The sequence below is a fragment of the Zophobas morio genome, unplaced genomic scaffold, assembly GCF_036711695.1.
Source record: "Zophobas morio isolate AGI-343-1 ecotype UQ-CSIRO unplaced genomic scaffold, CSIRO_AGI_Zmor_V1 ptg000031l, whole genome shotgun sequence".
In the NCBI taxonomy this organism is placed as follows: Eukaryota; Metazoa; Arthropoda; class Insecta; order Coleoptera; family Tenebrionidae; genus Zophobas; species Zophobas morio.
The window spans coordinates 7,605,054-7,629,494 of NW_026972136.1; the positions used below are offsets into that span (position 1 = coordinate 7,605,054).

Here is a 24,441-nt window from a genome sequence, read left to right on the forward strand (position 1 = left end):
GAGGATTATTAGACAATTTTTTCAAAAGTGAAATTTCTTCAAATTTCGATTAATTCTTCTCCATTTTCGAAACTTATCAAAATGCATTTTCCTGCAGATTTTGAGCTCTAGAACTTATTTCCGACCTCGTTTCTGCAGTCACTCCAACAGCTTTTTCAGAATCGGTTGTCGAAATATCGAAATTTTTGGAAATTTAAAAAAATTTGACTCTAAACACGAACAGTTTTAAAATGTTGCGCGATGAACATAAAAACCCTATACTTTTGGAATCAGCACGTCGAGATCTCCATCCCTACATTTTTTGAGAATTTTTAGACAACTTCTTTAAAAATAAAATTTTTCCATTCTTCAAATTTCGACCCATTTTTCACCATTTTCGAAACTTAATTAAATACATTTGCTTGTAGATTTCGAGCCGCAGAAGTCACTTCCGAGCCCGTTTCTTCTATAACTCCAACCGTTTTTCCAGAATCACCCTCTGAAGAATTCCAATTTTTGGAATTTTTAAAAATTTGATTTTAGCTACATTTTTGAAATCAGCACGTGGAGACCTATATTCTAGAATCTTTGGAGGATTTTTAGACAACTTTTTTTATCAACTCTGAAAAATTGATAACGCCATCTGAACATTTTGCCGAATAAATTCTAGCTAAAATGTGCAAAATATGATCAGTAATTTATCACTACATTAATGTTTTCAGATTTACTTATTCAGAATGACTCAAAAAAATTATAGAATCAGTCCTTCCAAAAATGTTGACGTCATCACAAAATTGTGTAAAGAAAAATCTCAACTCGAAACTAGATATGTTCCATTGTACTTCAGGAGCGAGGGAAGTTCTGTCGAAACAACGTTCGACCCGTCGTCTTCGTTGATTCACTATTAAAGTCTCTCCAATTGATTACAATCGTCCGACTTGTCAAAAAGGAAAATATCAAAAGATGTCACTCCCTTCGGGAGTTACAGGAATCTGTAATTAATCCGTTTTGTTACGCGCCAAAACAGTTTGTGCTTGAATTGATATTATCAAAATGTCCAAAAAATATTGCTCTGTGCCTGCTTGTGGGGTAATCAAGGATCCTAGAGACCACAAAATAATGCACAGATTCCCTTCAAACACTGTGAACAAAAGGTTGTGGTGCAAAAAGGTTTTTAATGCTACAAGTAGGTACCCCCACATGAGTCTTTTACCTAAGGGAATGTATAGCCATTAAAACCATTTCAGGTGATAATATTGCAAATAATTTATACATTTGTGGTAAACACTTTGAGAGAAGTTGTTATTATGCAAATAAAAGACTTAAACCCGGCTCTGTTCCTACTTTGTTCCTCCATGGTTCCAAGTCACCACTACCTGTTCCTACTTCTTCAAGCTCCCCAGCAAGTACTAAACGTGATCCAGAATGCAGCTTCATAATTCCTGAGACACATTCCGATAACAATGTAAACACCTCAAAGAAAAACTTTCCTACTGCATATCCCTTTGCAGACCATCCACGCCCATGGCGTTGTGACTTTGGTGCCGGTACCGAAATTTTGCCTCTTTTTCAAGTAAAAACTGAAATACATGATGTCAAATTGTGTCAAAAAGTCAGACCACGACAGCATTTAGCCGACATTACAGATTCCTTTCCCTACCGACGTATGCGCCCTCACATGTCACATTTAATGGATTGGAGAGACTTTAATAGTGAATCAACGAAGACGACGGTTCGACCAATATTTTATCGTGATTTCGTATTCTGGATATCTAAGCAACGAACTCGTGACAGTTGAGACATTTTTTTATTTTATACATTTGTACTTCTAAAAAACTACAAAAATGTCGGAATACGGAAGTCCCCGAATGTACGACCCTTGTTCCACGTACGGAGACGTCTACAAGTACTTCACGGAACAAATCCCCAGCCGTAAGACCTCGACTTTCCAATAGCTTGAAACTTAGCTTAGTGAATGTCACCCCTTCCTTCCCCTCGACTCAGCAAGCAGAGTGGCGCAGTGGAAGCGTGCTGGGCCCATAACCCAGAGGTCCGTGGATCGAAACCACGCTCTGCTAACTCTTTTTTTTTGTAGAAAGCACGGTTTCTGTGCCCTCCACAACTACGTCCTCTTCATCGCTAAAAATACCTCCGGTTCCATCGATGTTAGTTACTGGCTTCGGACTGAGAAATTGGGATTCTCTTCAGAGGGCTCTTCTGGATGACGAGCAACGGCGACAAATGCTTTTGGCGCAGCACGATAGAGGCGAAGCTTATGAGTGCGAGTCTTTGCCTAGTTCTGGCACCCGGAGGATTTTGAGTACTTTAAGTCCTGCGACTTTTGCCATGGATGCGTCGATGTTGGGGAGTCCGTCGCCGTCGTTGCAGTATCTGATGGCGCTGGAGCAAGAACCGGAGGAGTATGTTGAACCAACAATAGTATGTGAAATCAATAATTAATATATTTTTGTATCTAATAATTAAGATCATATTATTAAGTGTTTCGTGAAAAATTTGTTATAATTTTTTAGGTTTCGGAGGAGGCCAAATCCGTAGAGGGTGAATTTGAAGAAGAAATTGATCCCAGATTTACTCTAGCTATGAGAAATGCAAGGAAATATTTGAAAGAACACAGAATTTTCGACTTTTTTCGATTTTTGATAGCTCATATGGTGAGCGAATTGTCGGAAAATCCTATAGACTTTTTGATAGAACTGTTGGATAAGTGTTTGTTGTACAGGTCCGGGTTCGGAAACCCACCATTGCTCTTTGAAAAGCCACATTTGGGTACGTTCTGTTTTTTGGAACATAGATTTATCGCTTTTGTTTTTTGGAACATAGATTTATCGCTTTTTATTTTCTGGGCGTAAGCTAAGGGGGTATAGGAATCGAGTTTATCGGGCGACTTAGCCACTTTATGTTTTCTCGACGTTTCATGACTTCTAGAGTACGAAAAAAGTGGTCCCCCGTTGCCGTCTGTCTGTCGTTTGTATCAATTTTTATTAGACACTTAATCTTCGAAACTACTTTTCCATTTTTCAATGTTTCAGTTTCATAATTTTTCGATTCCTTAATTTCTCAAGTTCTTAATATTTATTTTTCATTTTCCCTATTTTTAATTTTCATTGTCTCGATTTATATAAGAATTTTTTCGATTTTTTTCTTCTGATTTATAATTTTTCGTTTACTCAGTTTTGGACTTCCGGTTATGCGATTTTCCGATTTCTTTAATTTTCAATATTTCGATTTTACAAAACGTATTATGTTTTTTCGATTCTTAATCTTTCGATTTTTGAATTTTTTGTTTCTTCAATTGTTCAAGTTCTTGGTTCCCAATTTTTAGATTTATCAAAGTTTTCATTTTATAGTTTTTCGTTTTTTCATTTTTCAAATTTACAATTTTGCAATTTTTCTAAAAACTAAAACATCGGAAAAATTGAAAAAATAGAAAAACTGAAAAAACGAACAATTGAAACACTGAAAAACCAAAAATCTTAAAACTCAAAAATCGAAAAAATTAATGAATGAATGGAAAATTGGAAAGAAGAAAAAACGAACTGAACCGAAAAATTGGAAAACTCAAAAATTGTACAATCGAAAAATCTTAGAATCATCAGAACTGTAAAGTTGAAAAACTGTCACATTGAAACATCGAAAAATTGAAAAATTAAATATCGAGAAATTTAAAAGTTAAAAATGCAAAAATGGAAAAATTGAATAAATGAAAAAGTTTTAAAATCCAGTAATTGAAAAATGGAAACATTTTAAAATCGTAAAATTGAAAAAGTGAAATACATATTTAAAAAAATATTATTTTTGTTTCATTTTTAAAATAAAAAATAGAAAAATTGTAAATCAAAAACTGAGAAACGAAAAATTAAAAAATCCAGAAAATGAAAAATCTAAAATTAAAAAAATGAACAATCTAAAAATCGAAAAATTGAAGACCGGCAGACCGCAAATCGAAAAATTTTTGATCCAAAAATTTGAAAAATTAAGAAAATAAAAAAAGGAGGGAAAAATTGCAATTCGAAAAACTGAAGAAATGAAAAATTGAAAAATCCCGAAATCGAAACATCAAAAAAATCGAAAAATCTAAAATTTATATAATAAAATATAATAATTAAAATATCGAAAAATTGAAGGATTGAAAAATTTTAAAATCAAAAATCGAAAAATTGAAAAAACAAATTACAAAAAATTTGGGAATCGAAAAAACGAAAAGCTGAGGAATCGAAATATTAAAAAATACCTAAACTGAAATTTTCGAAAAATTGAAAAATCCAAGAAAAATTGAAAAATCGAGAAAGTGAAAAATCCCAAAATTGAAACATCAGAAGATTGAAAAATTCAGAAATGGAAAGTCGGAAAGTCGAAAAATAGAAAATTTAAAAAATCGAAAAATTGAAAAACCGAAAAATTAAAGAATTTAAAAGCTGAAAAGTCGAAACTTCGAGGAGTGGAGACATTTGAAGACTGGCAAGTCGAGAAATCGAGAAATGAGAAAATAAAAAAATCGAGAAGTTGAAACGTCGAAAATCGAGAAGTCGAAAAGTAGAAAAATAAAAAATTGATTAACTGAGAAATTGAGAAATCGAAAAATTGAAAAATCTAAAATTTTAAAAATCTAAAAATTGAAAAATGGAAATATCGAAGAAATGAAATCTAGAAATCGGAAAATATAAAATTTTAAAATTTGAAAAATTAAAATATCTAAAAATTGAACAATTAAAATATTATTATTTTTTAATTTGCAAATTCTTTTAAGGCATCCTTAAAATGTATTTTGGGATGTTAGGATTAAATATAAAAATAAAAAAATGAGAAATTGGGAAATAAAAAAATTGAAAAATCAAAAATATAGAAATATTGAAAAATCCTAAAACTGAAATATTGAAAAATTGAAGGAAAATTGAGCAATAGAAAAACCTTAAAAATCGAAGAATTGAAAAATCGATAATTTAGTAGCTTCAAAAATTGAAAAATTGAAAAATCGAAATATTTAAAAATTGTAGAAATTTGAAAATCCAAAATTTTAGAAACTGAAAAATGAAGTATAAAAAAACTAGGAGAACAAAAAAAATGAAGAATTAAAAACCTGAAAAATCGAACAATAGAGAAATTGAAAACTGAGAGGTCGAAAAATCGAGAAGTTGACAAATCTAATCATTGAAAAGTTTAGAAATGGAGAAATGAAAAAATGAAAAAATCGTAAAAGTCGAAACGTCGAAAAATCGAGAAGACAAAAAGTAGAAAATAAAATCGATTAATTGAGGTATAGAAATATGAAAGAAATCAAAAATCTAGAAATCGGAAAATCTAAAATTATAAAATTTGAAAAATTGAATAATTAAAACATTTTAATTTTAAAAATCGAAAAACTGAGAAAACAAAATAGAAAAATCCAAAAATGGAAGAACTGAAATACACATTGAAAATTCCTAAAACTGAAATATTGAAAATTGAAAAATAGAAGAAAAATCGAACAATAGAAAAACTGAAAAATCTTAAAACTGAATTATCGGAAAATTGAAAAATTAAAAACCTTAAAAATCGAAAAATCCAAAAATTTGAGAATTGAAAAACTGAAAAGTTTAAAAATCGTGAACTCGAGAAATCTTAACAGTGAAAAGTTGAAGAATCGGGAAATGAAAAAATCAAAAAATCGAAAAGTCAAAAAATCAAAAAATCGATTATTTCAGAAATTGAGAAATCGAGAAATTGAAAAATCGAAAATTTTGTAACTTCAAAAATTGAAAAATTGTAAAATCGAAAAATTTAAAAATGTAATACCTGAAAAATAGAAATATTGAAGAAATAAAAATCTAGAAATTTGAAAATCCAAAATTTTATAAATTGAAAAATTAAAATATCGAAAAATTGAAGAATTGAAATATTTTAAATTTAAAAATCGACAAAGTGAAAAAAAGAAATTGTAAAAAATCGTAGAATCGAAAAATCGCAGAATTGAAATATTGAAAAATCCCAAAAAAGAAATTTTGAAAAATTGAAAAATAGGACAATAGAAAAATTTAAAAATCTCAAAAGTGAAACATCGCAAAATTGAAAAATTAAAACTTGAAAAATCTAAAAATCGAAAACTTGGGGAATTGAAAAACTGAAAGGTCGAAAAATCGAGAAGTCGAGAAATCTAAACATTGAGAACTCAAAAAGTCGAAAAATCAAAAAATCGATTAGTAAATGAGAAAGTGAATAATATAAAAATTAAAAAATCGAAAATTTAGAAACTACATAATTGAAAAATCGAAAATTTAAAGAATCGAGAAATGGCAAAATCGAAAAATTTTAAAATCGCAATACTCAACATCGAAAAATTGAGTAATCGAAAAAATGAAAATCGATAAATTGAAAAACCCAAAATTAAGGATCTGAAAAACGCCAAAACTGAAATATCGAAAAATTGAGAAATCAAAAGTTGAAAAATCGAGAAATCGAAAACTGAAGAATTGAAAAATTATTATACATACCAACAATTTTGATTCTTTTCGCAAAAATTTCGATATCTAGGATAAAAATTCAACAGGGATTCATAAAATACAAATTCAGGACTATATTGCTTTCAACATTTAAATAAGATTTGTTTGACAAAATTGTACGATGCCATCATTAACGGATAAATTTTGATTAACGATTTGCTTAATGCTTCAGATATCCTTAAAATTCCAATATTTCAAAATATTTGATTTTTCAGTTTCAAAGTTAGATTGTAAAATGTTATACAATTTTGATTTTGAATTGATTAGTACGTTATTTTATAAAATTTAAATAACATCTGCTACTGCAAAATTTGGAGATTCCATTATTGGTGGGGATCATCAGACAAATTTTGGTTAGCGTTTTACCATCTCCATGATATTCCTAACATATATTCAAAATTTAACAACGATCAGTCGGGTAGTTTTGGAGATTATCTGCCTAATAAAATGTGGAAAACAGGCAAACAGACAGACATACAGACAGATATACGGACCGATGGAAAAGGAAGGGCTATTTTTTCGTACTCTAGGGGTCATGAAGCTTCGAAAAAAGATGAAAGTAACCAGTCGCCCTTGGACTTTATTACAATACTTCCTTAACTTACGCTCGGGAAGTAAAAACCTCATTGTTTTGGTATTACTAAATTTATTACTACCTTCTAAAAATCGCAATTTCGCAAATCGCAAGGTTCCAGTTTAGGACCATGATTGTTTATTATTTTTATCAACGACTCGTTTGATGTAATATCCAGCTACAATTTTTGGACTTGCTAACGACCTGAAGCTTTTTCTTGAAATAAAATCATAGAGGCTATTTATTAACAACAATAATAATAATTAATTTGATGTACATCCTGTAAATAATTGCATTTAAGTAGAGTCCTCATCGTCAAGTCCATATTTGAACAAATCTTGCCTTTTACAACTCCGTCCACATTTGCTTAATCTTACAATTCTTAGAATCCGTTCATAGTCCTTATTTTTGAATAAAAATTAATTTGCTGCTTTCCACCTACACAACGTCATCCTCGACCATCTGCTGTACCATCACGCTGTTCCAGAGCAACTCTTCTACCTAATGGATCGCATGAGGACTGGCTTCATCGACATGGAACAGTACGAATCCGGTAAGATAATCCGGCAAAAAAACAAATCTTTACCAAGAAAGCGTTAAAATAATCGGTACCGCCCCAGCCCAGGCGTCGTGCAATTTTTTGTCCCCAAAAGGTTATCATAAAGGCCGGATCTAACCTGTAAGTTTATTTATCGCCATAATTAAATATGTTAAAGTGTACCCACACATCCCACGAAATTTAATTAGCCCTCATCAGTTCTAATTAACGCGATTCTTGTACAGATTGCTCATTATCTCGATAGCACATCGATATTGTGAAAGACGCCTCCGCGTGAGTTCTGCGCTTTTATTAAGCAGTCGCCGACTCAAATTAGTACCTACTGGTCATAAATCCGGCGTGTGTTGGAATATCTTGTGCAAAGTTCGCGGAAATTATGCAAAAAATTTCGGCGGTGGCGGATACATAATTTGTTGTTGCATTCCCAGGTTGCTCACACTTATCTTAGGAAGAGTTCGGATGTTTTGGATTTTTGCACGTTTTGCTTATTTGTTAAAAAAAATTATGTAATATTTTATAATTTTAAATATTCGACATAAACTTCCTTTCATCTATGCCGTTGATCATTCTTTAGTTTGGTGAGTTTTATTGAAAAGACAAAGTTTACGCTTCTCAGAATGGGTTAGCACAAATAGATCAGAGTCACTGTTGAGTCTAAAAATATATAGTAATAAAAATTGGTCGAAGGTTATTTCGACAGAACTTCCCTCGCATCTGAAGTGGAGTCCAACAAATTTTTTGCAATGTTTCGTTTTTTCGAGTTTAAAATTTTCAGTTTTTCTATTTTCAACTTTTGAATCTTTCAGTCTTTCGATTTGAGTTTCTCCAGTTCTCAGTTTTTAATTTTTCAATTATTCGATTTGCAATCGTTCGTTTTGATTTTTTCTTTTCATTATTTCTTCAGTTATTTGATTTTTCAATGTTACGATTTTATAATTTTTAGTTTTTTCAATTTATCGTTTCTTCACTTTTTGATTTGCAATTTTTCAATTTTGCATTTTTCTTGTTTGTTCAATTTAAGATTTCTCGAGTTTTCAAGATTTAATTTTTCACTTTCTCCATTCTTTAATTTTTCATTTTAAATTTTCGATCTGCAAATTTTCGTTTCGGTTTTTTATGTTCTTTATATTTACAATTTCTAAATTTTGTTTTTTCAATTTTTCCTTTCTTCAATTCTTCGAATAGTAATTTTTCAATTTTAAGATTTCTTGAAATTGTCATTTTTAAATTTTTCAGTGTTTGGATTTTCCAACTTTTGAATGTTTCACTTTTTAGATTTGTAATTTCTCAAGTTTTCAATTTTTCAATTATTTGACTTGGAATTTTTCCTATAGGTTTTTAATTTTAATTTTTTAATTTTTCGTTTTTTCAGTTTTTCAATTTTTCTTTTTTTTTATTTCTACAATCGTTACTTTTTCCAATTTTTCGAATTGAATTTTTCGAGTTTTAAATTTTTAATTTTTCATTTATACGGTTTTCAATATTTCGTTTCGACTTTATAATTTTCTGTTTTTTCAATTTTTCATTTCTTCAGTTTCTCGATTTGCGATTTTTCAATTTTTTGCATTTCCCCAATTTTTAGATTTTGGAATTTTTCGGTTTAAAATTTCTCGAGTTTTCAATTTTAATTTTTTTTATTTTTCGATTCATTAATTTTTCATTTGGTTTTTTGTTTTTTTTATTTTTACAGTTTTTTAATTATTTAATATTCCAACTAATATTATTTTTTTGTTTTTTCAATGTCAAGTTTTCAATTTTCCAATTATTCAATTTTTCGATTTGTAACTTTTCAATTATTCAGTTTCCAATTTTCCAACTTTTGAAGGTTTCAGTTTTTAAATTTGCAGTTTCTCGAATTTTCAATTTGTAATTTTCATTTATTCGATTTGCCATTTCTCAATTCGATTTTTTATTGTCTTTACTTTTTCAGTTAATCGATTTTTCAATTTTAATTATTTCAGTTTATCGTTTCCTCAATTTTACGTTTTGCGATTTTTGAATTTGTCTTTTGTCTTGTTTTTACAAACTTTATATTTTGCAGTTTTTCGATTCTTTAATTTTTAATTTCTTCAATTTTTCGTTTCGGTTTATTTTCTTTATTTTACAATTTTCCGATTTTTCAATGGATCGATTCTATAATTTTTTGTTTTTTCTATTTCAAATTTTTCAGTTTTTCGGTTCTTCAGTTTTTCGATTTGCAATTTTTGATTTTTTTTTTTCAATTTTAGGATATGCAACTCTTTGAGTTTTTATTTTTAAATTTTCCATTTTTTCGATTTTCCAACTTGTGGTTGTTCCAATTTTCAGATTTGCAGTCTCGAATTTTTAATTTTTAATTTTTCATCGATTCGATTTGAAATTTTTCATTTCGGTTGTTTATTTTCTTAATTTTTTTCAGTTATTCGATTTTTCAATTTTAATTTTTCAATTTATCGTTTCTTTGGTTTTCGATTTGCGTTTGTTGAATTTGTCTCTTTTTTGTTTTTTCAGTTTTTAGATTTTACAATTTTTCAATTCTTTAATTTTTCATTTCAATTTTTGGATTTTGAATTATTCGTTTCGGTTTTTAATTTTTTATGTGTACAATTTTTCTATTTTTCAATAGTCCGATTCTATAATTTTTTTACTTTTTCTTTAATTTTTCGATTTTCAATTTTTCAATTTTTTACATTTTTCTTCAATGTTACGATATAAAACTCTGAGTTTTAATTTTTAAATGTTTTAGTTTTTCGATTATCCATTCTTTTGATGTTTCACTTTTTAGATTTTGCAGTTTTTCGATTTACAGTTTCACAAGTTTTCAATTTTTAATTTTTTGAGAAAAAATTTTTCGAGTTTTCAAGTTTTAATTTTTCATTTATTTAATTTTTCAATTTGTAACTGTTCGGATTTTAATTTTTTTTTTCATTTTTATGATATGCAGCTCTTCTAGTTTTCATTTTTAAATTTTTTGTTTTTGGATTTTCCATTCTTGGAATGTTTGTTTCATTTTTTACATTTTCAATTTTTACTTCCCGAGCGTAAGCAAAGGAAGTATTGTAATCGAGTCCGTCGGCCGACTCTACTTTTACGTTTTCTCGATCTTTCATGACCCCTAGAAGACGAATAAATAGGTCTCCCATTTCCGTCTGTCTGTCCGTCTGTCCGTCTGTCCGTCTGTCCGTCCGTCTGTCCGTCCGTCTGTCCGTCTGTCCGTCTGCCGTCCCGGATTTTTATTAGACAGATAATCTCCGAAAGTACTCGACCGATTGTTGTGAAATTTTGTACTTATATTAAGAATATCATGTAGATGGTAAAACGCTAACCAAAATTTGTCTAATCATCCCCACCACTAATGCGATGACGTCACTTCAAAATTGTACATAGTAAATGGGTTTTCAATTGTATAAAATAACATAGTCCTACACATGTAGTTTACAACTCTGAATCGACTTTTCACCCGAAACGTCCAGATTTTTGGAAAAAAAATCAAAATTATAAAACAACATTTTGAAATTTAATTTTTAATCTGCTAACCAGAATGCTTTGAAATGTTGCTGATGTTTTAAGGCTATAAAGAGCATCATAAATCTTTAGTAAAAAAATATTTGCTTATCCCCTCCAAAAACTTGATGACGTCAGCTCAAAAGTTTGTGGAATAAATCATATCTAAAATATACAAAATATGGTGAGCCTGTACTTGTCATTTATCACTCCATTCATATTTTTTGGATTTGCATATACAGAGTGACTCAAAAAAATTAATGAATGCGTAAATATATTTTATTGATTTAATCAGGAACTACAAAACGGAATGCTCTGACATCTTGCACATGTTTTAAGGTTATAAAGAGCATAATAAATGTTTAGTCAAAATATATTTGCTTATCCCCTCAAAAATTTGCTGAATAAATCATATCTAAAATGTACAAAATATGATCAGTCTGTACTTGTGATCTATCACTCCATTCATATTTTTTGGATTTGCATATACAGGGTGATTCAAGAAAATAAATGAAAGCGTAAATTTATTTTACTGATTTACTCAGGAACTACAAAACCGAATGCTTCGAAATCTTGAAGATATTTTAAAATTATCATAAGCATGGTAAATTTTTGATCAAAACGTATTTGGTCGTCCCCCCTAAAAAATTTATGACGTCACCACAAAATTTTGCTGAATAAATCCTATCTAAAATGTACAAAATATGGTGAGCCTCTTCTTGTGATTTATCATTCCATTCGAATTTTTTCGAATTGCATATACAGGGTGACTCAAAAAAATTAATGAATGCGTAAATTTATTTTATTGATTTAATCAGGAACTACAAAACCGAATGCTTTGAAATCGTGCAGATGTTTTAAAGTTATAAAGAGCATAATAAATTTTTAGTCAAAATATATTTGGTTATCTTCTACAAAAAACTGATGACGTCAGCTCAAAAGTTTGCCGAATAAATCGTATCTAAAATGTACAAAATATGATGAGTCTGTACTTGTGATTTATCATTCCATTCATATTTTTGGATTTGCATATGCAGGGTGACTCAAAAAAATTAATGAAGGCGTGAATTAATTTTATCGATTTAATCAGGAATTACAAAACCGAATGCTTTGAAATCTTGGGAATATTTTAAAGTTATTATAAGCATGGTAAACTTTTGTTCAAAATGTATTTGTTCATCCCTCCTAAAAAAATTGATGACGTCACCCTTAAATTTTGCTTAATAAATCCTATCTAAAATGCAAAAAATATGATGAGTTTGTACTTGTGATTTATCATTCCATTCATATTTTTTAGATTTTCTTAAGAGGTGGTTCAAAAAAATTAATGAAGTCAATTTATTTTATTGATTAAATTAAAGGCAACACTTATTATTAGTATTACACCCCAACCAACCCAATTTGGTAGACATAAAATTTGTTAAAGGAAAAACTCGGTTGAAACATAAGGGTAGCACGCTTATTTACTTCGAATTTAACATTACAGACCTGCATTTGTTTTATGCGCTCACTTGGTTCCGCGAATGTGAAATAGACATGTTTATAATCAACCAATTGTGAATTTCACCGTCAAGAATTAAAATAAAACCCAATGTTTTATATAATAAGCGGAAGTCGAAGCAATAAAACCGATGGTCGTTTTGTTTTACAGTTTCTCTGTTTGACTCTCACGTATGCTGTTACGCTTGTCATCTTAAATTAAGAATGTTTATACATAAACGATTTTCAGTTGCCTTTCATATTACTAGACAGCGGATTTTTGTCGGGCCACGTCACGATTATAGGTGGTGACGCGCTGGATCGCCGGGACTCAGTAGCGGGTGATAGATAATCACTGAATTTAATCAGTACTAATTCCATAAATATAATTAACGATTTATTAATCAAACGGCTAAGTAAATGAGAACGGGAATTAACAGCAGAGTGCAACGAAACAGCGTTATTCTAATCTCAAATAAACGAAGTGGAGTCCGCAACCGCAATGAATTCGCATCCCGTACGAACCGTACCGAGTTTGGCCTTGCCTAACCCGACAAAAATCCGGTCTCTAGATATTACACACCGGCGCCGTATACGTGAGTAAATTGTTTCGTTATTTTATTGATTATAAGAAATCAATATTCAAAACGACCCAATTCATTTTCCCGAAAATTTGGGAATACAGTAATTTTATTCTTAGTATTACACTACATCTGTCCCAACTGATATACGTGTCCTTGCAAAAATGTTGATGACGTCATCACAATTTTTTTTTAAATTCCCACTACAAAAATGTAATGAGAAAAAAAACACAATAGGCATGCAGTCGTCAAGTTTCCGACAGCGAGGGAAGTACTGTCTAAACTCTTTAGACCAATTTTTGGATTTTTTTTTGTTCGATATGCAATTTTCCGGTAGTTTTTCGATTTTTCAACTTTAAGATATTTTAGTTTTTCGTTGCTTTAATTTATGATTAGCAATTTTTCTAATATTCATTTTAGAGATATAACATCTAATAAACATAATTTAAAAAAAAGATCACTTTTTCATTTTTACGATTTTAGAATTTTTACATTTTTCGATTATTGGATTTTAATTTTTTTTCATTTATTCTACTTTTCAACTTTTCTGAAACTGAAAAATCAAAAATGAAAAAACGAAAAAGTATAAAGTGAAAACTTATATTTAATTATACTTCACTAAAAATTGGAAATTAAGAACTTGAAAAATTGAAGAAACGAAATATTAAAATTGGGAACTTAAAAATCGAAAAAAAAACGAAATATATTTCGTAAAATCGAAATATTAAAAATGAAAGAAATCGAAAAATCGGGGAACTGAAAGATCAAAGATTGAAAATTTGAAAAATTGAATAAAGCAATTATAAAATCGAAACGGATATTGAAAAAATAAAGGAAATAAAAAACGAAATATGTATTGATATAAAAACGAGAAAATGAAAATTAAAAAATGAAAATTAAAATCAACGACTAAAAACTTGAGGGAAGGCAAAATTGAAAAATTTAAAAATTAAAAATTGGGAAACTGAAAAATCGAAAAACGAAAACTTGAAGAAACAAAAAAATAAAGATTGAAAAATTACAAATTAAAAAATTGAAGAAACGAAAAATTAAAAAAAGAAAAAATTATAAAATCGGAACATTGAGAAATTGTAAAAAAAACGAAACGAAAAATTTCAAATAGAAAATTTGAATATGAATGTATCGAGAAATTAAAAAATTAAAACTTGAAAACGCGAGAAATTTAAAATTGAAAAATTGGAAAAAACTGAGGAAACGAAAAATTGAAAAAAATAAAAATTATAAAATCGAAACAGTGAAAAATCAAATAACTGAAAAAAATAAAGAAAAGAAAAAATCGAAACGAAAGGCTGCAAATCGCATAACTGAAAAATTAAAAACTGAAAATTTCAAAACTCGGAAAATAGAAAAATTGAAAATTTTAAACCTGAAAACTCGAAAAATTGAAAATCGAAAATTGAAGAAACAAAAAATGAAAAATTGAACAATTGAAAAATTCAAGTCAAAAAAAAATGCAGGAGTGACGGTATCTATTTTATAGAGGCTATCAGAAAACAAAAATCAATTTTTTTTAAATAATTTTTCAAAGAAGCATGATTTGTTGAGCTGATCTTCAGAGGCGAGGAAAGTTCTGTTGAAATAACCTCAATTTCTATTACTATTTTTAGAGTCACCAGTGACTCTATCTACTCTGGGAAGCGTAAAAAAATTTTGAATGTAGAGAAATTGAAAAACTGAAAAAATTAAGTTGAAAAAACGAAAAATTATAAAAACGAAGATATGAAAAATGGGAAAATTAAAAAATAATAAAAAAATTATAAAAAAAAAACATAAAAGTTTGTGAAATCGAAGAAAAACGAAAAACGAAAATTTATGGTATCAAAAAACTGGTCGAAAGTAATAACAAATCCAGAGTTTTCGAAAAATTATAAGATGTTATTTTGCGATTTATAAATTAAAATAAAGCTATGCATTCAATGTTAAAGTAAATGTAAAAAAACGTGCTACGCGGTGGTTTCAAGTGAGTTTTTTTTATATTTTATGTTTATATGTTTGCAAGGACTGCATCAATTTAGATAGATGCAGTGTAATAGTAATAATAATAGTACTGTATTCCCAATTTTTCGGGGAAATGGAGTAGGAACTCGATTTTGGTTTAATTTTTCAGTTTAAAGTTTAAAACATTTGCAACATTTCAGAGCATTGTTGTTACGCAATTTTGTTTGTTTTTTCCAAAAATTTGACAACAACGGTCCAGTAGTTTCTGAGATTATGTGTCCAATAAAAATTGGAACAGACGACAGACAGACAGACGGAAACGGGGACCACTTTTCAGTGGCAATTTCAGATTACTATGTTTCTTTAGCTTAGGCTCAGAAAGTAATAATAATAATAATTTTTCACAGGTATGAAAACCTTGGGCCTCTGCAACTACGACAAACACCCCCCTCTCTGCACCGAGAACAAGATCTCCCAAGAATTTTTCGTCGAAGAGGCGTAAATCCTCCCCCAAATTTCGACCTAACCTCACACTCCGCCAATTCCAGCTACGAATGCCTCACCGACCTCTTCGTCGAGATGATCCGCCGCCGCGGCGTGTGCAAGTCGTCCATTGCCACGCCGCCCCCGACCGCCATGCCCAGCGTGGCCACCGTCGACGACTTCGCCTAGCAACGTCTCACCTTTCGGGTCGACGATAATTCCTCGGTCTCAGCGTGCGGGCGCAACAATGCCCAATTCCAGGACCCAAAATGGACAAGTATCATTTCGGCCCCGCTGTGATATATTTAGATGTGTTCATGCATTATTAATGGGCGGGCCTCCGTTTCTGGAAATATACTGTGTGTTTGGACATGCTGTTTTGGTAAATGGGAGCAGGAAGCGGGAGAGGCCCTCGATTCAAATGGTATTGTCGAGACAAGAGCTGGTCTGTCCTAAAGCGAAATGTGGGTCATTTTGATTAAAGCGGCAATTATTTTAATTGGGATAATTATGGTGCGATTGCTGATGGACAGATACGCAATTTTTGAGTGCGGCTAGCGGTCATGGGCCATACGGGGAGGAGGCAAAAAGTTAACGGGGAATAAATAGTAAAAGGAGTGACATGTTGGACGCAAACACGGGTTTTAAATGTCTGGACGGTATACAATGAAATTTTCGAAGTACGTCCCTGGGATGAGATCTTATCTGCTACTGGTACAGAGTCATTTAGGTTCAATTTACATATAAAAATAACCTTAAACTATTTACACCTTGGAGAACAACTGAATTATCATTACTAATTCGTAAGCTATCTCATATTGGAAATATTTTGGAAATAGTCTTTTCTCGAAGAATTTTTTAAGCACAGTCTCTGGAATGTCTATGCCCCAGGCAATTATTTATGGAAATATTAATTTGGCACTGCATCTAACATATATAATATAATATTATAGGTATTAGCATAAAATTAAACCCGACAAGTAAAGTGAAGATTTTTTAATCTTTTTACGGCGGTTCACCTGGTGGTAGAGAAATTATCATAAAATTGATTTCATGGCCACGGATTTTAATATTAATAAAAATATAAACATCTTAAGCGAGTTGTAAAAATTAAAACTAGTATTTCAACGCGATAAAAACCAAAAAAATTTAACTAGAAAGTGGAAAATTACATCGCCGTTTTGCACAATCTTAACGATAAGTGTTTAACGGTTTCGTCTGCGAAATGAAATATTAGTTATTCCTTTTAAGTTTTATCAGTTTTGGAGATCCTCCATACGTAATTAATAATAGTGGGTTGGAACGGTTGTACAGTATTAAATTATTATTATTATCTAATCACAAATAATCTTGAAATATTTTTCTTTTTTACTTCGTGGGCATGATCTTTTTCCGATTTTTAAATTTTGAGATTTTCCAATGTTTCAGATTTTGATGTTTCTAAATTTTCAATTTTTCGAATTCTCAAGTTCTCGATTCATTTTGACTTTTCGATTTTTGTTTTTCCCAAGTCTCGACTTCTCGACTTTTCCGCATTTCCATTTTTCAAATTTCCAATTTTCAGTTTTTCGATTTTTTAAAATTTTCGGTGTTTCGACTTTTCGACTTTTTCAATTTTTCGATTATGGGGATTTTATTAAACTCTTTTAGGTTTCTCTATATTTCGGGCCTTGATTGTTCAATTTTGAGACTTATAAATTTTAAATTTTCCAGTTTTTTTTTGATGTATCGATTTCTCAATTTTTCAGTTTTTCGATGTTCTAATGTTTCACTTGACTGACATTTCAATTTTTCAATTTTTCGAATTCTTAAATTTTAAATTTGTATTTTTTCTCGATTTTTCGATTCTTCAACTTCTCGGTTTTAGATTTTTCCGATTTTCAATTTTTCGATTTTTAGAATTTTTGATTTTTTTGGATTTTCCGATTCCCCATTTTTTTACCTACTCGATTTTTAAATTTTTCGGTTTATGAATTTTAAATTTTCCAATTTTTCGATTTTCTAATGTTTCGATTTCTCTTATTTTTCGGATCTCCAAATTTCGAGCTTTTAATTTTTCAATTTTTAACATTTTCGATTTTTTGATTTCTCGATTTATCAGTTTTTGGACATTTCTGTTTTCAATTTTACGAATTTTAAAGTTTCAGATTATTCGATTTTTTGATGCTTCGATTTTTCAATTTTTCGGTTCTTCGGTTTTTCAATGTTTTAATTTTTCAATTTTTAGAATTTTTGAATTTTTAGAATTTTTGAATTTAAAATTTTTAGGTTTTTTTTTGTCTCGATTTTTCGATTCTTCGACTTCTCGGTTCTAGATTTTTCGGTTTTTCAATTTTTCGATTTTGAAAATTTTTTATTTATTGAATTTTTCGATTTTTCAAATGGTTTATCGAGATTTCGATGTTTCGACTTTTTGATTTTTCATCTCTCGATTTTATAATTTTTTGATTTTTCGAATTTTAACATACATATTTTTTTAATATAAAATTTTTCAGTTCTTGAATTTTTAACTTTCGATTTTCCGATTTTGGGCTGTTTCGATTTCTTAAATTTTCGGCTTCTCGATTTTTCGATTTTTTGATCTTTGTTTTTCAGTTTTTCAATTTTTCGATTTTCTAAATTACCAGTTCTTTGATGCTTTAAAATTTTTGGTTTTTCGACTTCGATTTTTCAGTTTTTCAATTCCTCGACGTTTCAGTTATGGGGGGATTTTTTTCAAATTTTCGATTCTTCAGTTTTTATTCGACTTTACGATTTTATTTTTCTCGATTTTTTACGTACTCGATTTTTCAATTTTTCGATTTATAAATTTTACATTTTTCAATTTTTCGATTTTTTGATTTTTCTATTTCTAGATTTTGTAATTTTTCGGTGCTTTAATTTTTCAATTTTTAACTTTGCAAATTTTTCGATTTCTCGATTTTTCAGTTGTTCGACATTTCTATTTTCAATTTTACGAATTTTTAAGGTTGAGATTTTTCTTTTTTTGATGCTTCAATTTTTCGATTTTTTAATTTTTCGATTTTTAAAATTTCAAGTTTTTCTATTTTCCGATTTTTCAGTTGTTCGACATTTTATTTCTTCAATTTTTAAAATTTTTGATTTTTTGGATTTTTCAATTTTTCGATTTATATACCTATATATTTTTTATTTAAAATTTTTTGAATCTTTAACTCTTCGATTTTTCGATTTTGGGGTATTTCGATTTCTCAATTTTTTGATTTTTCGACTTCTCGATCTTTCGACTTTTTTCTCAATGTTTCAGTTTTTCAATTTTTCCATTTTCTGAATTTTCGAATTTCCGGTTTTTCAATTTTTCGATTTTTTAAAACTTTCGGTTTTTCGACTTCGATTTCTCGATGTTTCAGGTTTGGCATTTTTTCAATTTTTCGATTCTTCAGTTTTTATTCGAGTTTACGATTTTTCGGTTCCTCGATTATTATTTACGTTCTCAATTTTTCAATTTTTCGACTTATAAATTTTAGATTTTCCAAATTTTCGAATTTTTGATGGTTCGATTTCTCAATGTTTCAGTTTATCAATTTTTCCATTTTCTGAATTTTAGAATTTTCGGTTTTTCAATTTTTCGATTTTATAGTTTTTCAGTTTATAGATTTTTTTAAAACTTTCGGTTTTTCAACTTCGATTTTTCGACTTTTTGATTTCTTGATGTTTCAGGTTTGGGATTTTTTCAATTTTTCGATTCTTCAGTTTTTATTCGAGTTTACGATTTTCTGATTCCTCGATTTTTTACGTACTCAATTTTTCAATTTTTCGAATTTGTAAGTATTAGATTTTTTGGTTTTTTGCTGTTTCGATTTCTCGATTTTTCAATTTTTCGGTTCTCCAGTGTTTCGATGTTTTAATTTTTCAATGTTTGAAATTTAAATTTTTTATCTTTCCCGATTTTTCAGTTGTTCGACACTCCAGTTTTTCAATTTTTCGAATTTTTGAATCAAAATTTTTAAGTTTTTTCCTCGATTTTTCGATTTAAAATCTTTGATTTTTGGATTTTTCAATTTTTCGGTTTTTCAACTGTTTTATCGAGATTTCGAAGTTTCGATTTTTTGATTTTTCACCTCCCGATTTTTTTTATTTAAAATTTCTCAATTTTTGAACTTACTCTTTTTTAACTCTTCGATTTTTCGATTGTGGGCTATTTCGATTTCTCAATTTTTCAATTTTCCGACTTCTCGACTTTTCGAAATTGCAGTTTTTCAATTTTTCCATTTTCTGATTTTTCGATAATTCGAATTTTAAGTTTTCCAATTTTTCGATTTTCCAATTGGCCGGAATTTTGATTTCTAAAATTGTCGGTTTATCGATTCCGATTTTTCGATTTTCCGATTTCTCAGTTTTTCAATTTCTCGAAGTTTCAGATTTGGGATTTTGTCAATTTTGCGATTCTTCAGTTTATTCGACTTTCCGAATTTTCGATTCCCCGATTTTTCAATTTTTCGATTTATAAATTTTAGATTTTCCAATTTTTCAATTTTTTGATGCTTCGATTTCTCGATTTTTCAATTCTTCGGTTCTTCGATATTTCAATTTTTCGATTTTTAACATTTTAGATTTTTCGATTTCTCGATTTTTCAGGATTTTCAACATTTCCATTTTCAAGTTTTTGAATTTGCAAATTTTAGATTTTTTGATTTCTTGTTTTTCAAATTTTTCGTTTCTTCAATTTTTTGATATTTTAACTTTTCAACTTTTGAAATTTCAGGTTTTTCTATTTCACGATTGTTTAGTTGTTCGACATTCCAATTTTTCAATTTTTCGAATTTTTAAGTTTTTTTGAGTTTTAATGTTTCGATTTTCCGATTCTTTTACTTCTTGGTTTTAGATTTTTCGATTTTTCAATTTCTCAGTTTATATATTTTAGATTTTTCGATTTTTCTATTTTTCGATTTTTCGATATTTTAATTTTTCACTTTTTAACATTCTAGACTTTTTGATTACTCGATTTGTCAGATTTTCGACAGTTCTGTTTTTCGCATTTTAAAATTTTTGATCTTTTAATTTTTTGATGTTTCGAATTCTCGGTTTTTCAATTTTTCGATTTTACAATTTATCAGTTTTTTGATTTTTCAAAATTTTCGGTTTTTCAACTTCGATTTTTCAGTTTTTCAATTTCAGTTATGGGATTTTTAAAAATTTTCGATTCTTCAGTCTCGACTTTACAATATTCGATTCCCCAATTTTTTACGTAGTCGATTTTTCAATTTTTGGATTTATAAATTTTACATTTTCAAATATTTAGATTTTTTGATTTTTCGATTTCTAGATTTTGCAATTTTTCAATTGGTAACATTGCAGAATTTTCGATATCTAGTTTTTTCAGTTCCTCGACATTTCTATTTTCAATTTTACAAATTTTTAAGGTTGAGATTTTTCGATTTTTTGATGCATCAATTTCTCGATTTTTGAATTTTTCGATGCATTAATTTTTCAATTTTTGAAATTTCAAGTTTTTCTATTTCCCGATTTTTCAATTATTCGACATTTCAATTCTTCAATTTTTAAAATTTTTGATTTTTTGGATTTTTCACTTTTTTGATTTTTCAATTGGTTTAGCGAGATTTCGATGCTCAATTTTTTGATTTTTCATCTCTCGATTTTTCGATTTATATATATTTTTCTAATTTAAAATTTCTCAATCTTTTGTATCTTTGATGGTTCGATTTCTCAATGTTTCAGTTTTTCAATTTTTCCATTTTCTGATTTTTCGAATTTTCGGCTTTTCAAGTTTTCGATTTTATAATTTTTCAGTTTATTGATTTTTAAAACTTTCGGTTTTTGGACATCGATTTTTCGACTTCTCGATTTCTCAATTTTCAATTTCTCGATGTTTCAGGTTTGGGATTTTTTCAATTTTTCAATTTTTCAGTTTTTATTCGACTATACGATTTTCGATTCCTCGATTTTTTACGTACTCGATTTGTCGATTTTTCAATTTTTCGGTTCTTCAGTGTTTCGATGTTTTAATTTTTTGAAATTTAAATTTTTTAACTTTCCCAATTTTTCAGTTGTCCGACATTTCAATTTTTTAATTTTTTGAATTTTCAAATTAAGTTAATTAAGTTTTTTTCCTCGATTTTTCGATTCTTCGACTTCTCGGTTTTAGATTTTTCAGTTTTTCAATTTTCCGATTTAAAATTTTTGATTTTTTCGATTTTTCAACTGATTTATCGAGATTTCGATGTTTCGATTTTTTGATTTTTCATCTCCCGATTTTTCGATTTTCAATTTTTCGAATTTGTAAATTTTAGATTTTTCGATTTCTCGTTTTTCAAATTTTTCGTTTCTTCAATTTTTTGATATTTTAACTTTTCAACTTTTGAAATTACAAGTTTTTCTATTTCTCGATGGTTCAGTTGTTCAACATTCCAATTTTTCAATTTTTGGAATTTTTAAATTTTAGATTTTTAAATTTTTTTGTTTCAATGTCTCGATTTTCCGATGTTTTGATTTCCTCGTTTTAGATTTTTCGGTTTTTCAATTTCCCGGTTTATATATTTTAGATTTTTCAATTTTTCTATTTTTCGATTGTTCGATATTTTAATTTTTCAATTTCTGAATTTTTAACTCTTCCATTTTTCGATTTTGCCCTAGTTTGATTTCTCAGTGTTTCGAATTTTCAAGGTTTTTGAATTTTTTGATGTTTGGAATTTTTGGATTTTCGGTTCTTGGATTTTTCGAATTTTCAATTTCTCGATGTTCCTATGTTTCACTTTTTCGATTGTCCAACTTTTCGTCATTTCAATTTTTCGATTCCTCAACTTTCCGATGTTTCAATTTTTCGTTATTTTAATTTTTGAGTTATTAAATTTTTGAAATTTTTGATTTTTAGATTTTTCAGTTCTTTGATGTCTATTCTTTATTTTTTGGAATTTTCTTTTTTTTCTTTTTTTTATTCCTCTTACTTTGCCTGTTTATCTTTATTACGTCTTTTATCCTATCCATAGCTAACCTTGACCCTATATCACTATAACAGGGTATACTTTTGCAAATATTATTTAATATAACACAATATAATAATATAAGTATGTAGTGTAATAAGGGCTGGATTGCATTTAAAACCCAAGGGGTACAAATAAAACTTGATTGACATTTTTATCAGTAACGTTCACGATTATAAATCAAATGATCATTTTTATCGATTTTATTATGTATATTTAATTCAAAGAGTACTCTGTGCCTTTTATAGAGCTAAAATATTTCAACTTTGGACCAATTTAAAAAAAAAAAAAACAATTTTCTACATTTCGAGGGAAAACATATGCCTCTAAAAAATATCATTCAGTTTGCGTGCTCTCTTTCACACGAATTACCCTTTCCAACATACAATTAACGTAATAAGACTAATAAGTATCAAATTTCACACAATTCGACTGAAGATTGGACAAAACTGCTGCGTGACGAATGATCAGACAAAGCTTCACAACAATCCTCGTTTCAGTGGAAACGTGACCTCATGCTCGATGCTAATTTTTAAAACCCACCTAGTACATACGCTCGAATGAAAAGCCTATTTTTCGATAACGCAGAACAGTTACGGCTCCATAAATCAAGTCCCTTGTCGAACTTTATTATAGCCATCAGGAATATGGGAATTGGGTCATCATCATTACACAACCAAGCCATAATTTCACGATTTCGTATTTCAGTACCGCACACGACACGCGCAAACCATCAACTTTTCGGCGCTATTTGACGAACTTTGACCCCCATGTTTCGACAGACAAAATAAATACCTGCATTTTAGTTTCTGACAATTAGTAACGCTGAAAAGTTGATGTATAAGAAATCAACACGGATTTATAAACCACAAGTACAGTCACCTTCTAAATTATCCTAGTGGAGTAGCAACTTGCACAACATAAATAAGAAAAAATCCGGTCCTGGAAGCAATAATCCCCATGTGTGCGTAAAAGTAAAAAATCTCGCCCACTGCATGGTTTACCAAAAGGGTTAAACTGTTTACATTCTCTTCCTCAAGTGTTCGTTGACAAACAAACCCCATCCCTTTGATCCAGCACCATCTAATCGCAAAAGCAGATAAAAGCCCGTCGACGGATTTATAGCACGATAAAAATGTGAAGGATTTCACACAGTCACGAAGGTAGCGTGCCACCTTTTAAAATGATATGTTATTTCAATTGGCCGCCAGAAAAACAGCAACAAAAAAATCGAAAATGAAAGGGTGTCTCGGTAGCACAGGAGGGATCAAACATCCAACCCTTCTTAATGCGTGCGTGTATCGCATCAGTTCTTATTCATATTATAAGTATAAGAACGGCTCGCCGCCTTCTTTCATTTACTTTTTGTGCCTCGGAATATGTAATGGGTGTCTGTGTGTATACACATGGTGCAGACGCTGTAATGATGTTGGTTTTGTATCATCCGACCTCATTATAATACTTCGTTGGGGCGCTTTTTGCCTCGCTTTCGTAACGACGAATTATAGATCGGGGGGATTGTTAAGGACGAAAGCGATCATGGACCATGGGTGACCAGTGGATGGTGGGATTGGATATTGGAAACTGAATGGTAATGAAAGTGTTGGTCGTAGCAACAGCTGGGGAATGGTGATTATGAGGCGGAATAAATACGAACATATTTTTGGAAATATACAGGGTGTTCATTTTGTCTGTACTCTTTTTCTCTAGCAATAAGTCTCGGTCCAAACGCTGTGTGTAAATAAAAAAAAAAAATAGATAAATAGATGCGTTTGAATTTTCTTCAAAAAAATGCGGCCAATGACCTGGGTACCAACAATTCCACACCAAGCATTAACTTTGAAAACTTCTTGGAAGTGCTTTTCCTAATACCAATGGGGATTTTGCT

At 29.4% G+C, this 24,441-nt stretch overlaps 1 protein-coding gene and 1 non-coding gene across 2 annotated transcripts; both read left to right on the plus strand.

Annotated features, from left to right (window-relative positions):
- Positions 1–1,771: 1,771 nt before the first annotated feature.
- On the plus strand, positions 1,772–15,964 carry LOC135139497 (uncharacterized). Its single transcript, XM_064069755.1, has 6 exons — positions 1,772–1,911; positions 2,075–2,418; positions 2,511–2,766; positions 7,538–7,603; positions 15,519–15,609; positions 15,660–15,964. Exons 1-6 carry the CDS (start codon positions 1,824–1,826, stop codon positions 15,781–15,783), a joined length of 969 nt encoding a protein of 322 aa, XP_063925825.1. The 5' UTR covers positions 1,772–1,823; the 3' UTR covers positions 15,784–15,964.
- Positions 1,986–2,057, plus strand: Trnam-cau (transfer RNA methionine (anticodon CAU)). The gene has a single exon. It is a non-coding gene; the product is annotated as a tRNA-Met (tRNA).
- Positions 15,965–24,441: the final 8,477 nt, after the last annotated feature.

Excerpts from the sequence above, each read along its gene's own strand:
- LOC135139497 (XM_064069755.1), top strand. The coding sequence starts at position 1,824 with ATGTCGGAATACGGAAGTCCCCGAATGTACGACCCTTGTTCCACGTAC. Across the intron at positions 1,912-2,074 it reads CACGGAACAAATCCCCAGCC|AAAGCACGGTTTCTGTGCCC; the intron begins GTAAGACCTCGA and ends TTTTTTTTGTAG. Across the intron at positions 15,610-15,659 it reads GAATTTTTCGTCGAAGAGGC|CTACGAATGCCTCACCGACC; the intron begins GTAAATCCTCCC and ends CGCCAATTCCAG.